The 15,177-nt window shown below is 39.1% G+C and overlaps 1 protein-coding gene across 2 annotated transcripts in view; it reads left to right on the top strand.

Moving 5' to 3' along the window:
- Window positions 1-4,045: 4,045 nt before the first annotated feature.
- The window catches only part of LOC311290264 (protein arginine N-methyltransferase 8-B), a 38,837-nt gene continuing 27,705 nt past the window's right edge, over window positions 4,046-15,177 (top strand). The window contains exon 1 of one of the 2 annotated variants that reach the window (XM_084408641.1): window positions 4,046-4,828. In XM_084408641.1, coding sequence (XP_084264767.1) covers window positions 4,760-4,828 — 69 coding nt within the window. In that variant the 5' untranslated portion in view covers window positions 4,046-4,759. Of the gene's footprint in view, window positions 4,838-15,177 lie in introns of both variants that reach the window. The other variant, XM_084408640.1, reaches the window with a different exon arrangement.

Raw genomic sequence — 15,177 nt, forward strand, 5'->3', positions numbered from 1 at the left:
ACCATATTTACTTTGTTTGCCTAAATTGTTAGTTTTGTGGTGAACAATTCATCCATGCAAGTCAATCCACACAAAAAAATTTTTTGGCTTTGTAATCTTTAATCAAAATCTGAAAATGCCCCTCCCCTCTGCCTTGGAGGACCTTCTCTGATGACGTATGTTTGACGGCTTGGTTTGGGAAACGCTTAACCACTCCCCTCAAACCGTTAGTCTGCTATGAGCGAGAGATGGAGAGGAGGAGCGCTAGAGTAAACCCCTGCCCTCTGTTCAATATTCCTTTTCACTGGGAAATACGTCACAGCACTGGAGAAAAGTCGTTTGCAACTTCCGGTTCACGCGGACTTTAAGCAGCGAGTTAGGTCGTTGTTCGGGAAACGCACCCCAGAGCGTTACTGACAGAGTGGGAAGAGAGGTGCTGCAACAATGTAAACTATGTGAATGATAATGTGTTTTTTGAACAATCAACCATGAAATCCTATTCTAGACCCCTAAATCAAAATCAAGATTTTGTAAAATGTCCTCTTTAACCTTTCCCTATCTGACTAAGATGGTCTGTTCTCAAACCCAGTGAGCTGCCTGCATTTTGAGGCATCATACCTCTCACTGCAAAGCCAGAATGTTTTAGGTAATAGAGGCTATTGACTGTTGTCAGTAGTCTTGTAAAAGGTCAGAACAAACGCATTAGTGATCCCAAAGAACCAACACTGCTGGCAAAACTACTACAGCTGGGGTAGAGCCTCGATATCATTCTTTAAATAGAAACACTTTGGGTTCTTGTCTCAAATGCTTTACATCAGAAGAGGTCCATGGTGACAAATTATAAAACTTTGATTCATAGCCACATGCAACAAGGTTAATGAGCTTTCACACATGCCACATCCACCCGCCAATCATCCAATTACAAGAGCTCTCTTGGCTTGATGGCTCAATTGTGGGTTAGCAGGTGTCACGACTGGGTATGATTATCACCACTGGTAAATAATGAAATGCCTATTTTGGTATATTCATAAATTGATGCTCATAGAGAATCAAATATGTTGTCACAAAATATAATATAACTATAGTTATAATGTAATATAATATAGTTATAGTATAACTATAAAATGTATTATATAATAATCTTCTTTAGTAATATAATATATTTTAATTTAGTTTAATATCTGTTTTAAATGAATGAATATTATATTATATTATATTATATTATATTATATTATATTATATTATATTATATTATATTATATTATATTATATTATATTATATTATATTATCAATTTTTTTTTTTTACTTTTTATAATGAGAAATTTCATCAGCAGCAAATTGTGGTTTGCACCACACATGCCACAGAAGTGACTAAACACTAGGGGGCGATCGTGAGAAGTGAGTGTGAGATGAACCCAATGAACCAGGATCATAAACCAGGATTTCCACAATGCAAAACACACAAATGTGACCCTGGATCACAAAACCAGTCACAAGTAGCACTGGTATATTGTGGCAATAGCCAACAATACATTGTATGGGTAAAAATTATCGATTTTCCTTTTATGCAAAAATCATTAGGATACATCATGTTCCATGAAGACATTTCGTAAATTTCCTACCGTAAATATATAAAACATTTATTTTTGTGAGTGAATGCAGCACAATCGAGAACATAAATGGACAACTTTAAAGGCGATTTTTTTTCTCAATGTTTCGATTTTTTTGCACCCTCAGATTTTCAAATAGTTGTAGGCTATATCGGCCAAATATTGTTCTATCCTAACAAACCATACATCAATGGAAAGCTTATTTATTCCGCTTTCAGATGATGTATAAATCTCAGAAAACTGAACCATGTAACTGGTTTTGTGGTCCAGGGTCACAAATTAGCACAAAAAAAAAGACTTATCAGCCAATGCTCTTTGAGTTACCATGAAAACAACATATTCACAGAAACTCATACCAAAAATTCATCATGCCCCATATATTAATACTTCTAGATTTTCCATAACCCAGCATATCTGCTGTCAGTTTTAATTTTTTCTGTAAACTCTGAGATTGCGTAAAAACCTGGCAGATTGCTTGTCCACCCACTTAGTGCACAGTTTGGCTTATTCGTCCTGAAACACCCACAAGCCCATGCTCCTGTTCTAGCACCACAACTCCCACACAGCTCTCAGAAGAGTGCAGAATATCCCCTCGTGCTCTGCTGAAAATTATTGGCTGCCATAATCCTTATCTTTTAATGCAAATAAAAGCAAAGCCAAATTATTTCAAGTGACTTACATTGACTTACATTTCACTTGTATAATTAAGTCTTGAAAACCCACACAAATTCCCCACACTTCATTTCTATATTTAGTTCTCCTTAATGGTATAAACGGAATTAAAAAAAAAGAGTTTAAGATATAGTGTGCAACAATATGTTGCATAATAAAACCAATGCAATAATATGATTAAACAGAGTGCAGTGCTAATAACACAGACATCATTCTGTATTATTCTTGATATTTATCAGTTGAAGTATGCAGACTACCATTATCATTCCTTCCTTCCTGTTACATTTATTTATTTTTTATATATATATACTACCTATCCTAATAAGAGGGCCATATCTTGAATTGCTGCGCTTTGTAAGATGAGAGTGATACCCAGGAAAGGTAATTCATAGAACATCACAGAAAACAGCTCTTCAGCGAAATATAAAGAGAGAGCGGATGTTACATCTACCCTGCTGTCATTAGTTCTTTGAACCAGGATTAAACATCATTGGCAACCAGATTCAAAGATGAGCCCATGCAGTGTCTCAGATGAAATGCTATGGTTTTACTATAAGGAACAAGAGAGATGATATAAATATGAGGACACTAAAGCATTGAGTTGATAAAGGGGCAAACTTTATTATGTGGGGGGTGCATATCATATTTTATTTTAATAGTAACCATGGGGTAATATATGCAAAATAAATAATAAAGTAATAAAAACAGCTGTTTAGAAGATTGACATTTCTGGAGATTTCAACTTATGCGATTGTAAACGTTTTAATGATATGTCTTGAAAGTGCTAATATTTTCTTTATGTATAAAAGTTTCAATCATAAACACAGTACAGCTCAAAAGTTTGGAAACATTACTATTTTTAATGTTTTTGAACGAAGCCTCTTATGCCAATCAAACCTGCATTTATTTGATCAAAAATGAAGAAAAAAATAACTGTAATATTGTGAAATATCATTACAATTGAAAATAATGGTTTAATATATAATTTATTTCTGTGATGCGCTGAATTTTCTTCAGCCATTACTCCAGTCTTATGTGATCCTTCAGAAATTATTCTAATATGCTGATTTGATTCTCAGTTATTATTAGTGTTGGAAACACAGTTGTGCTGCTTAATTTTATTTTTATTATTTTTTTGGAACCTGTGATACTCTTTTCAGGATTTATTGATGAATAAAAAGTTCAAAAGAACAGCATTTATTCAAAAAGTCTTTATCATCACTTTTTAATAATTTAACACATCCTTGCTAAATAAAAGTATTAATTTCTTTCAAAAAAAGAAAGAAAACAATTACAGATCCCAAACTTTTTTGAATGGTATAGTGTATATTGTTACAAAATTTCTGTGCTTTTTTTTTAATCAAATAATCCACAGGTTATAAAAATGATTAAGCAGAACAACTGTTTCCAACATTGATAATAAATCAGCATATCCGAATGATTTCTGAAGAATGGAGTAATGGCTGATGAAAATTCAGCATTGCATCACAGAAATAAATTATATTTTAAAGTATATTCAAATAGAAAACCATTATTTTAAATTGAAATAATATTTCGCAATATTACTGTTTTTTTCTTCTCGAAGAGATTTCGTTCAAAAACATAAAAAATAGTCTTTTTTTTTTCTTTTTTTTTGACCAGTATACATGCATTCATAAATAAATAAACCTTTCAGTCTAAGAGAAACCGATCCAGAACGCTAATTTTAGTACATTATTAGTCTACTAATTGAAGTTTACCGTGTGTGGGGAGCTTCAGTATTACAGCAGCACTGGGACCTGCTGAGCTCCTGAATCACATTTGATTCAGCCGGACAGAGGATGGAGGCGAGGTGAAAACAGACCTAATTGGCTCCCGCTGCTCCATTTAAAGGAATCCAACTTATTCGTCGTTTAAGATCCGTCAGCATCTCAAAAAGAGGAACTTTAAACGTTGGCTGTTTTCAGAAAATCTTCGAAGATCCGATTTGGAGCGTGGAGCAACGTCTTTGAATCACTTTAATACGTGAGAGAATCTCTTCAGTGATCGACGAACGATTTCAGAGCAGCAGAAAGCATTTTTCTTGCCTCACTGAAACAGCCTATTATAATAAAGAGAGCGATTTTCCTCATAACATATTTAAAGGGTTACTTGGGGACTTTATTCCAGATCCAAAGGATGGAGACGTGAATGATTAACACTTTTACTGCCCAGCTGATCTCATATTCCTCAAGCCATGGAAGGATGTGGAGCCTCTTAATAAGTAGGCTGTATAATATTTTTCCCACGATATGGAGAATTCGCTATGCGCTCCTTTGGGAACCACTGCTGTAGGTAACTTTTACACCATTTAGGAGGGCTTTCAACAAGTTTTAGGGCTCGTTTATCTTCTGGAACGTGATTCGAATTTATTCTGGGATTTGTTTGAGGTTATTAAGCAAACGGCTGCGGGAAAGACTTTGAAGAGGTTTTAATCATTCATTTATCGCACGATCCGGAGCAGATCCCGTTTGCTCTTATGGGAATTAAACACTCCTCCCGCTGTTTGCTCCTTAGGAGAAAAATGGCGGATACGGAGAGCACTGAGGTAAGCGACGTACGTGGATTAACAGATCAAATAACGATTGTTATTAATTTCAGTTATGAAGCCCCAGTAGATCAAAACGTACATTTAAAAGCAACATTGGGTTCGAGGTTTTGAGTTTTTATACCAGTGTGCGAATTATAATGACTGTTTAACGTGTGTAAACGAACTTCTATTTCGCGGCTCAATGGTTCTCTCGCGCAACACAAATTGTCTTTTGCCATCACTTGCACAGTTCACAGGTCATCTCAAATGTACTATATTTTAAGGAAAACAATAAAGTTCTTTTTTTTTTTTTTTTAAGGAAATGTAAACCATTAATAGGCTAATGTAAATATTGACAGTATTTGTGTTGTTTCCTGCGGTGTTCCAGCGGCGCACTGTTGCAATGGTTACCTCAGCATTCGAAAGCGTTTATTTTGCGCCTGGTGATGAGTAGTGAGTAGCGAGATGTAGCCTATATACTGGTACGATATTGATACATTATTTGAAAACGCTGTTGAAACATATAACAGTAGGCTACGCCTACTACACGAGTTAGCAAACACAGCCACGTGCGATATTAGGAGAGGACGTCTAATTGTTCGCAAAGAAAGTCGGTTGCAATAGACTATAGGTCTGTCCGAGAACGGTTGCGTCATCAAATGCTGCTTTGGGGTGGACAAATGGTTAAAGATCTGGGCAGGTAAACTACATGTTGTACCGTTGTGCAAATTCTGCAATGGTTGATCCATTGAGAAAGACACTTATCCACAAGTCTGCTCCAGAGGGATTGCTCCTGTAATAGGGTACTGTCTGTGAGACACTTTTATAAAGCATAAGCTAATGACTAATTAGTGACTGATTCGTAATTAGTGTCTTGAGCAAAGCTCCTTGTGATCTGCTAGAGTCTGGTCGCTGTCCTTGGTGCTGCACCTGCGAAGAGGAGCGCAGCAGTAGGATAATTGGAAATAACTTAAAGGGATAGTTCACCCCAAAAATTAAAAAAAATCTGCTATCATTTACTCACCCTCAAATTGTTCCAAACGTGTATGAGTTTCTTTCTTCTGCTGAACACAAAAGAAGATATTTTGAAGAATGTCGACGGTAAACAGTTGATGGGCACCATTGACTTCCATAGTATTTTTTCCATACTCATTGGTGCCCATTAGCTGTTTAGTTAATATGCGCGTAAATGCGGTGAATTCCCGCTCCCATTTACTTAATATAGAGAGACGTCTCTACCTCGCGCTCGTCATGCAGCATCACTTGGAGAAGTCAGCAGCTCATTCTTAATGAGTTTAGTGAGCACGCGATGCGCGCTGTGATGGTGTGTTGGGGACACTCTAAAACTGTGGAAAAACACCCACTGAAATTAGAGGACCAGATTCAGTATGCAGTGCACCTTATGACCCATGGCGTTAACTTGAACTGCGTTTCTGTCAGTGCGTGACTACAGCTCGTTAATGAACAACGTTTTTTTGATTGATCAATTTCGTAGAATCAAGTGCACTTGCGCAAAAAAACATTTTTCAAGTTCAACATTTTTGTTGTTGTTGTTGTTGTTGTTGTTGTGGATGCTGCTGATAAAACAACTTCGCTAAGACTACAACGAGACATGCATTTGTTTGTGTATGTGTGTGTGTGTTTCTTTTGTAAAAGTTTTACTTCCCTATTTAATGCACAATTTTCCTTATATTATCAGCATTACAATTTGAGTAAATGTAGCTGTGTAAAATGTAAGGGAAGATGCCACCCTTCTAGAACAATGTGCATTTACGTTTAAATTGTAACATATTTAATTGCATGGAATTACAGTGTAATTAGTGTTAGCTCACTATCTTAGCCTTTTTTAGTGCATTAGGTGAGGCTTTTTACTCTACTCACGCTACATTTTTTGGAATGCAATGGTACTTTTACTTGAGTATGTTTTTTCAGTACTCTTTCCAACACTACTGCTTACTGATATTTTTCAAAATATCTTATTTTGTGTTCAGCAGAAGAAGGAAACTCATACAGGTTTGGAACAACTTGAGGGTTGGTGAACTAAACCTTTAATTATACACAGATTTAAGATTATTTTTTATTTATTTTTATGTTGAATACTGTGAAAATATTAAATAATGTAAAAATCCTAAGTAAAAAACATCTTTCATATTGCCCATATTAAAATAGTTGCAGACTTAATTTACTGTATAACATTACAACATACTGTACATGGCATTTTGCCCTGAAATGTGACAACTTGCACTAACCTGACGTAACTTTTTGGTTAAAATTGCCTTTCATTAGTTGAACCTTGCCTGAATGTAGCCCTGTGTTGCAAACGTATGGATGCCCTTATTTAAGATGAATTTACTTTGGTGAAAACAACATAGATAGCATTTATTCAATTGCACTTGTTTTATTGACTCAGCAAATGGCAGCAAAGGGCAGCAAATGTCAAAGAAGTCCGTTTGCAGTAGGGCAGAAAGCTAAAAATCTGAGTCATCAGGTTTTGGTTTCATTTTCCCTGTTCCCGTTTTTCCTGTGTTCCTGGTCGTTATTAGTTTCCACGGTTTCTGATTTATCACGCACCTGTTTCTGTTCCAGTTGATTACCTCACTCTGTGTATTTAAGCCCTTAGTTCCTCACAGTTTTTTGTTCAGTCTTGTTTATGTTAATGTATAGTTTCCTTGTTGATTTTCACCTGAGTATTGTCCTTGTTACTTTGACACTAATCAGAATCAGATACATGCGTGCTCATCTACACGTTACAATACTGAGGTTGCAATCCAGAGCTGCCATTGAGCAAAACGCTTTGATGAATTCCAGTTTCATTAGTGGCCTTGAACTTAATGCAATCCTCAATGAGGGATTAGCCAGCTGGAATGTATTGACATAGTCATGGAAGCATGAAATCTAATCCATGTTCTTTAAAGGATGAAGAAAGGGGGCGAAGCTGTTGTTAAAAGTTCCTTCCAAAGTTCAGCGCAGCAGTAGGCCACCGTATAATGTCAAGGGATCTTTAAAACCATCTGATAGATGCTGTCTGACCTCTGAAAACTCTCCCAAAATAGCAGACACTGAAGACTGCTCTGCAGGGCTGTTAGTCAAATATGGTTCCACAGAGAGTAGATAGAAGTGGTGTGTTTAGTGTAAGGTAACTAGACTTTTAAAAGAAAAGTTTACTAAAGAAATTATAATTCTGTCATCATTTTCTCTCCTTCATGTCATTCCAAACCTGTATGACTTTTTTTATACTACAGAACACAAAAGAAGATATTTTGAAGAATGTTTTTGTTCACAATGAAAGCCAAATGGGTTCAAAACAACATTGGACTTCATTAACTTTTACTGAACAGTCAAAAAAAGAACAGAAAAACACAGACAATTTTCCACAAAATAAAAAAATATTAATACTTGGACTCAATGACATGAGAGTGAGAAAAAGACCGTTTTCATTTTTGGGTGAACTACACTCTTAAAAATATTGGTTCTTAATTGGCTTCTATGGTTCCATAAATAACTTTTAACATCCATGGAATCTTTTCATTGCACAAAAGGTTCTTTATAGTGAAATAGGTTCTTCAGATTATTGAAATATTCTTTAAAAAATGGGAACTTCCCTGAAAGGTTTGGGAAACCCAAAATGGTTCCACTATGTCATTGCTGCAGAAACACTTTTAAACACAAAGTGTATCCTTTTAAGTAATTGCCAATATCTGCATCTGAATGTTCTTGAATGGCTATGAACTTGAATGCAGTCATTTGTGTAACGCAGAGTCAGCGGAGTGAGAATCCATCTGCAGCTTTATTTTGGTCAGTCAAACATACAGGGTCGAGACACAGCAGGAGCAACGGAGAATACAGAATCGTAAACAGGGACAGGCTTAGGTTGAGGCAGGCAGCAGAGAATAAAACAACAGGAAACAGTCCAAGATCAAACACAGAAAAACAGTCCACAGTAGAAACGCTCAGTTTCTCCGGATGCGTCCTATGAAACTCCTCAGTGAGTGTGGGGTCGAGGATATCATCCATGTTGACCCAGGATGGATACCCCTCCCAGTCCACCAGATACTGTAGAATACCGCCCAGCGTCTGGGGTCGAGTAACTTGGCACGCCTCCTCGCCTTCGACCAGATTGGGCGGAGGGGTCTGAACTTCGGCTCCACTCTCCGACTCTCCTCTCGGACCAGCAGCAGGTTTTAGAAGCGAAACATGAAATGTGGGAGAAATACGATAGTTAACAGGTAAATCTAAGCGAAAAGAAGTAATCTGTCTAAGAGTTTTGAAAGGGCCCACATACCTAGTTTTCTGCATGGATGTCTGAGGCGGAGGTCCTTTGTAGATAGCCAAACCCACTGCCCTGGAGTATACTCTGGACCTGAACGGCGGTGACGATTGGCCTGCTGTTCTTATCTGTGCACTGCGTGTAGTAGATGGGTGTGTGCTCGGTTCCAGATCTCTTTGCTGCACTGAAGCCATTCAGTGACAGATGGTAGGTCGGATGGTTCGCCGGACCAGGGAAACAAGGGTGGTTGGTAGCCTAAAACACATTTGAAGGGAGTCAAACTCAAACCAGTGGTGGGTTTCTGAAGCGAGTTCTGTGCGTATTCTGCCCACATTAAGTATTTACTCCAATCAGATTGGTTATGTTGGCAATAAGATCTGAGAAAACGTGTGAGTTCTTGATTTAATCGTTCTGTTTGGCTGTTGGACTGCGGATGGTAACCAGAGGTGAGACTGATGTTTACATTGAGTTGTTGGAAGAAAGCCGACCTAAATTGCGAACCTCTGTCTGACACAATGTCTTCAGGTAGTCCATAGAAGTGGAAGACGTAATTACATAATACCTTGGCTGTTTCGAAAGCAGTGGGGAGTTTAGGCAGAGGAATGAGACGACATGCTTTGGAGAAACAGTCAATAACTGTCAGGATGATGGTGTTGCCCTGGGAGTTGGGGAGGTTGGTGACAAAATCAATGGCGATATGGGACCAGGGACGTTGAGGAATAGGCATGGGTTGAAGTAGACTGACGAGTAATTGTCGAGGGGTTTTAGAGGTACTACATGTGGTGCAGTTCTTTACAAAGGTTGTGGTGTCTGTAGACATTGTGGGCCACCAAAACCGGTTAGTGAGGAGATGGTGAGTTGCTGTGATTCCAGGGTGCCCTGAGCTGGGAGTTGAGTGGACCTGATGAAGGAGTCTTTCCCTCAGATGTTCGGGCACAAAGGTGAGATCGTGTAGGCAGTCTGATGGTGGAGGATTCTGGGTGTTGGATTGGTTAATTTCTGTCATGATGTCCCACTGAACTAGTGCAATGAGCAGTGCTTCTGGATTGATATTCTCGTCAGTTTCATGATGAACTGGGTCTTCAAGTTGTCGTGATAGTGCATCGGCTTTGGTATTCTTGGAACCAGGTCTGCAGGTGACAATGAAATTGAAATGAGTGAAAAACATGGCCCATCTCGCTTAACGAGGATTTAGTCGTTTTGCTGAATGTAGATTCTAGGTTCTTGTGGTCAGTGATTACTGTAAATTGATGCTGAGCCCCCTCTAACCAGTGGCACCATTCTTCTTGGGTAGCTTTCATGGCCAAGAGCTCACGGTTGCCGACATCGTCATTTCTCTCTGCAGAGGATAGTTTTCTAGAGATGAAGGCGCAAGCAAACATTTTTTGCTGGGGACCCATGGCGCTGAGAGAGTATAGCCCATTTGCCTGTGTTGGAAGCATCCACCTCCACAATAAAGGGAAGATCTGTGTCAGGATGATGGAGAATGGGCACAGAGGTGAAGTGAGTCTTGAGATCCTCGAATGCCTGTTGAGCTTCATGTGACCAGAGGAGGCGCAAAGTGGAGCGTTTGGTCATGGCGGTTAGCGGAAAAGTGACCGTGCTGAAGTCTCTTATGAATCTTCTATAGAAATTAGCGAACCCAAGATATCTCTGTAGCTCCTTCACTGTGCGTGGTTGAGGCCAGTCAAGCACTGTTTTTACCTTGTTCTCATCCATTGCTTCTCCCTCTCGGCTGATGATGTATCCCAGGAAGGCTGTGGATGTTTGGTGGAACTCGCATTTCTCTGCTTTGGCATGCAGTTGATACTGGATTAGGCGTTGGAGTACTGATCTTACATGCTGGACATGTTCTTCGAGAGAATTGGAGTAGATCAAGATATCATCTATATACACTATTACCCATCTGTCGAGCATGTCACGGAAGACATCATTGATGAACGACTGGATCACAGAAGGACTGTTTGCCAGGCCGAATGGCATAACCAAATATTCGTAGTACCCAGAGGAGGTTGAGAAAGCAGTTTTCCACTCATCACCTGTTTCAGCAGATCGAGTTTAGTGAAGTATTTAGCTTGACGGAGTTGTTCGAGTGCAGTAGGGACCAATGGCAGGGGGTATCAAAATTTAATGGTGATGTCATTAAAGCCGCGATAATCAATGCAGGGTCTCAGGCTTTTTGGTCTCAGGGTCACCATATTCAGCTTTAGAGTATCCTCCACCCAGTTAGTTTGTGCCACGAGATTATGAAATAACAAGGCATATTCCGCCGTTGTTCCCCTCCCCTGACATAGACCGAGCAACTGATCACAAGCACTCTTACCTCCAGCCAGATGTTCAAATACTTCTCTGAAGCGCTGAAGATATATATTGAAGGAAGGGAAAGCTGTTCCGTCATCTCTCCACACCGCGGTGGCCCAGTCTAAAGCCCTTCCGGTTAGTGACGAACAGACGAAAGATATCCTGCTCGAATCCGTAGGATACAAGGTAGGTTGCTGGTTTACAAACAGAGAGCATTGTAACAGGAATCCCTTGCATTTCGCTGGGTCACCGTACATTTTTTGGGGGAATGCTAGATGCTAGAAGTATTGGGCATGCTGACAGCGGGAGAAAGCGCTGGAGCCGCCGCAGCCTTTGTAGGAGTAACGCGTAGGCCTTGTAGTGTTTGGACGAGTTCTTCAGTCAGGGAGGTTAGGCGATTGAGCTGATGCCGATGCCTCGCGAGCTGGTGGGGTTGTGCTGACAGTTTGGAGGACAACTGCATGATAGCTGCTGGATCGCTGTTTGGCGAAGTCTTCTGTAACGGGGAGTCAGCGGAGTGAGAATCCATCTGCAGCTTTATTTTGGTCAGAGTCAAACAATACAGGGTTGAGACACAGCAGGGGCAATGGAGAAGGTAATACAGAATCGTAAACAGGAACAGGCTTAGGTCGAGGCAGGCAGCAAACATACACAGTTCAAAAGGACAGGCAAGAGGTCTGGGCAGGCGGCTGACAATCACAATCCAATAGACAGGCAATAATCGAGGCGGGCAGCAGAGAATCAAACAACGGGAAACAGTCCAAGATCAAACACAGAATAACAGTCCACAGTAGAAACGCTCAGAATTGACAACCTTAGCAAATCAAGACTTCGCAATGGTGGTGTGTGTGTGGTGTGCTTAAATAGTGTGTGTGCGCTATCAGTCCCAGGTCTGAGGGCCTATGGGAATTGTAGTACGAATAGCAATAGTTAGTATTCTGGTGAGAGCTCCCTCTGGTGATCCGGAGGAAAAGGTGAGGAAGCCTCACCTGTAACAATTTGAGAGGTTTTACAGCCTTTTCAATAGAGATGTTGTTGTGCTCTTCAAGGTCAGCAGTTGGTTTCACAAGTATAAAGCTTACAGTTATGGTTCTTCCTTGAGAATACACCACTTAGCTCTGAAATGCACTCTAGCAGTTTCAGCCTTTTTATATTATGCCCAGCCAAAGCAGAGAGTGCTGCCCATGAATCTGCAAAATTCATAAGAGCTGTTCTGAATACATTAATGATTTAGAAATACAATGCAAAGCAACTCTTAAACTCTTAGGTTGTTCCCTGTCATAAACTAACACCAGAGAAAAGCTATGGCAGTTCTATTTGTGAAAGGATCCCAAGAGCACCTATTTTCTTCTTACACACATCAATCCAGTTATGTCACAAAAAAAACTATTAGAGTTCTCAAGAGCATGGTTGAAAGGTGGAATGTTGCCGAAATGTGCCATTTGTTGAGGTTAAAAATAGAATGTGAAATGAGATTTGTTAGCTGACTGGAGGGGCAAGGACGTTGCCCTCTCCCGTCTTTCTAATAGATCCGAACACCTTCATGCCTCTTGATACAGCTGCTCTTCCCCTCTGCTGACACTCATTATTTTAAATCCCCTGAGCTAAAAGGCTGCACACACACATACCGATTTGCACACTTATGCAAATACAAAGATATCACAAAATTGCAAAACATGAGAAATATATGAGAAAACATTATATCTAGGATATATATAAAATAATATATACACACACACACATACATACATACATACATACATACATATATATATATATATATATATATATATATATATATATATATATGAAGACTTCAAACTCACAAAATTCCAGCCTCAGCCCATTCAGAAATGCCGGTACTACGGAGCCTGATAAAAATGTTAATATTAAACAAAAACTTTAGACGGACTTAGAGGCTTTCGCATCTGAAGTCTACATATATATATATATATATAGATAGATAGATAGATAGATAGATAGATAGATAGATAGATAGAAGATATATATGACATTAAATATATTAATATTTTATAACTTCATTTTCAATAACATTAGAGATGATATATAATATAATTTATACATTTATAAATACTGTATGTATATATATATATATATGTGTGTGTGTGTGTGTGTGTGTGTGTGTGTGTGTGTGTGTGTGTGTGTGTGTGTGTGTGTGTGTGTGTGTGTGTGTGTGTGTGTGTTTTATGTATGTGTCAAAGCTTCCAGTGGCTCAAATGGCCCGTTTATACCCGTTTGTTGTCTGTAATGTGGGATGATGGTTCATTAGCATTTTCTCTGCCAGGTTGAGGAAGGGCCAAGCTTCTCTGCAGGACGTAGAAGATCTAATCAGAGCCAGAGAGGCTCACCATATGTAATACTTGTCTTAAGTCCTTTCCACGGCAATCTAACTGTCCTGCACTCCCTTTGCTCTTAAAGGAGAACTCCGGTCAATTTTAACATTGAGCTCATTTTTTTGTACATTTGGAGTGCTGTCAGTACAGAGAACAACGACAAAAATCGGTGTTGCCTACAACGTGTTATCCTCTTTTTAAAATTTGCACCCTGTTTTCGGTCGAAGTCCACAGTAGTCGATTGTCGAGTTCACGCGCGTGATCATAGGTACTAAACCTATGCGCGTGAACTCGACAATCGACTACTGTGGACTTCGACCGAAAACAGGATGTAAATACAGGTATGTGCGCTGGCTGAATAAACATCATTTTTTATATATTTCTTTCACATCTACTGCAGTCAGATTCACCCGCGTTCACTCAGAAGGAATCACCCACATGACCTGTGCACTTGTAATGACACATCAAGGATGTTAAGAGGCTAAAAGCAGGTTTAAAACTTGCACCATTGAAGTCAACAGGGTGCAAATTTTAAAACGAGGATAACACGGTGTAGGCAACACCGATTTTTGGCGTTGTTCTCTGTACTGACAGCACTCCAAATGTACAAAAAAATGAGCTCAATGTTAAAATTGACCGGAGTTCTCCTTTAAGGCACAATACACCTCTGCCAGGTCTCAGAAATGTGAGAGACAAGTGTTAGACATTATTGGACTGGACTATTTTTAAACAGCACTGAATTATCACTGTTCATTTTTGCTTTTTTAATCTCATCAATTAATGTCCAGGTCATATTTCACCCCAAAACAAAACTCTCCCAGTTTTGGTCTGTGTGTGTTGGAACTCTTAGGGGCTGTTTACACGACACCGTTTTCAACTAAAAACATAAAACTTTTTATGCGTTTTGGCCATTTGTTTACACGACAACGGCGTTTTGGGTGCCTGAAGACACAAACTTTTGAAAGTGTTTCATCGCCATCTAATGGCCTGGCAGCAGAATACAGAGTTATTAGTCGTTTACGCGGATCAGTGGGGATAGTTTTGACAGTGGTGTCATCTATACGTGGAAAACACAAAGGAAAAACTTCTCCTTTTCAAGCATATCGTTGTCGTGTAAACGTACCGTAAGTCTGAAGTTCTTTCTGTTCCGTTTTTGCCTATTTCCCTTGTCGTGTTTAGTTTCTGTTTCCTTGGTTGTCATTGTGATTAATCGTTTTATTGATTAGTGTCTCACCTGTTCCTCATCAGCCTCTGTGTTTAAACCCTCAGTTATCTTCTGTTCATTGTCTTGTGTTGAAGTTTGTGTTTATCTGTATTGTTTCAGGTGTTTATTGAATGCAAGTTTATCATTATTCTGCATCAAGAATCTTTGTTTGGATTATCAAGTCAAGCCTGAATGTGACAAAAACAAAGATTCAATACAAAGTGCGTGCATCTAATGGTTA

The sequence above is a fragment of the Rutilus rutilus genome, assembly GCF_951802725.1.
Source record: "Rutilus rutilus genome assembly, chromosome: 5".
Lineage (NCBI taxonomy): Eukaryota > Metazoa > Chordata > Actinopteri > Cypriniformes > Leuciscidae > Rutilus > Rutilus rutilus.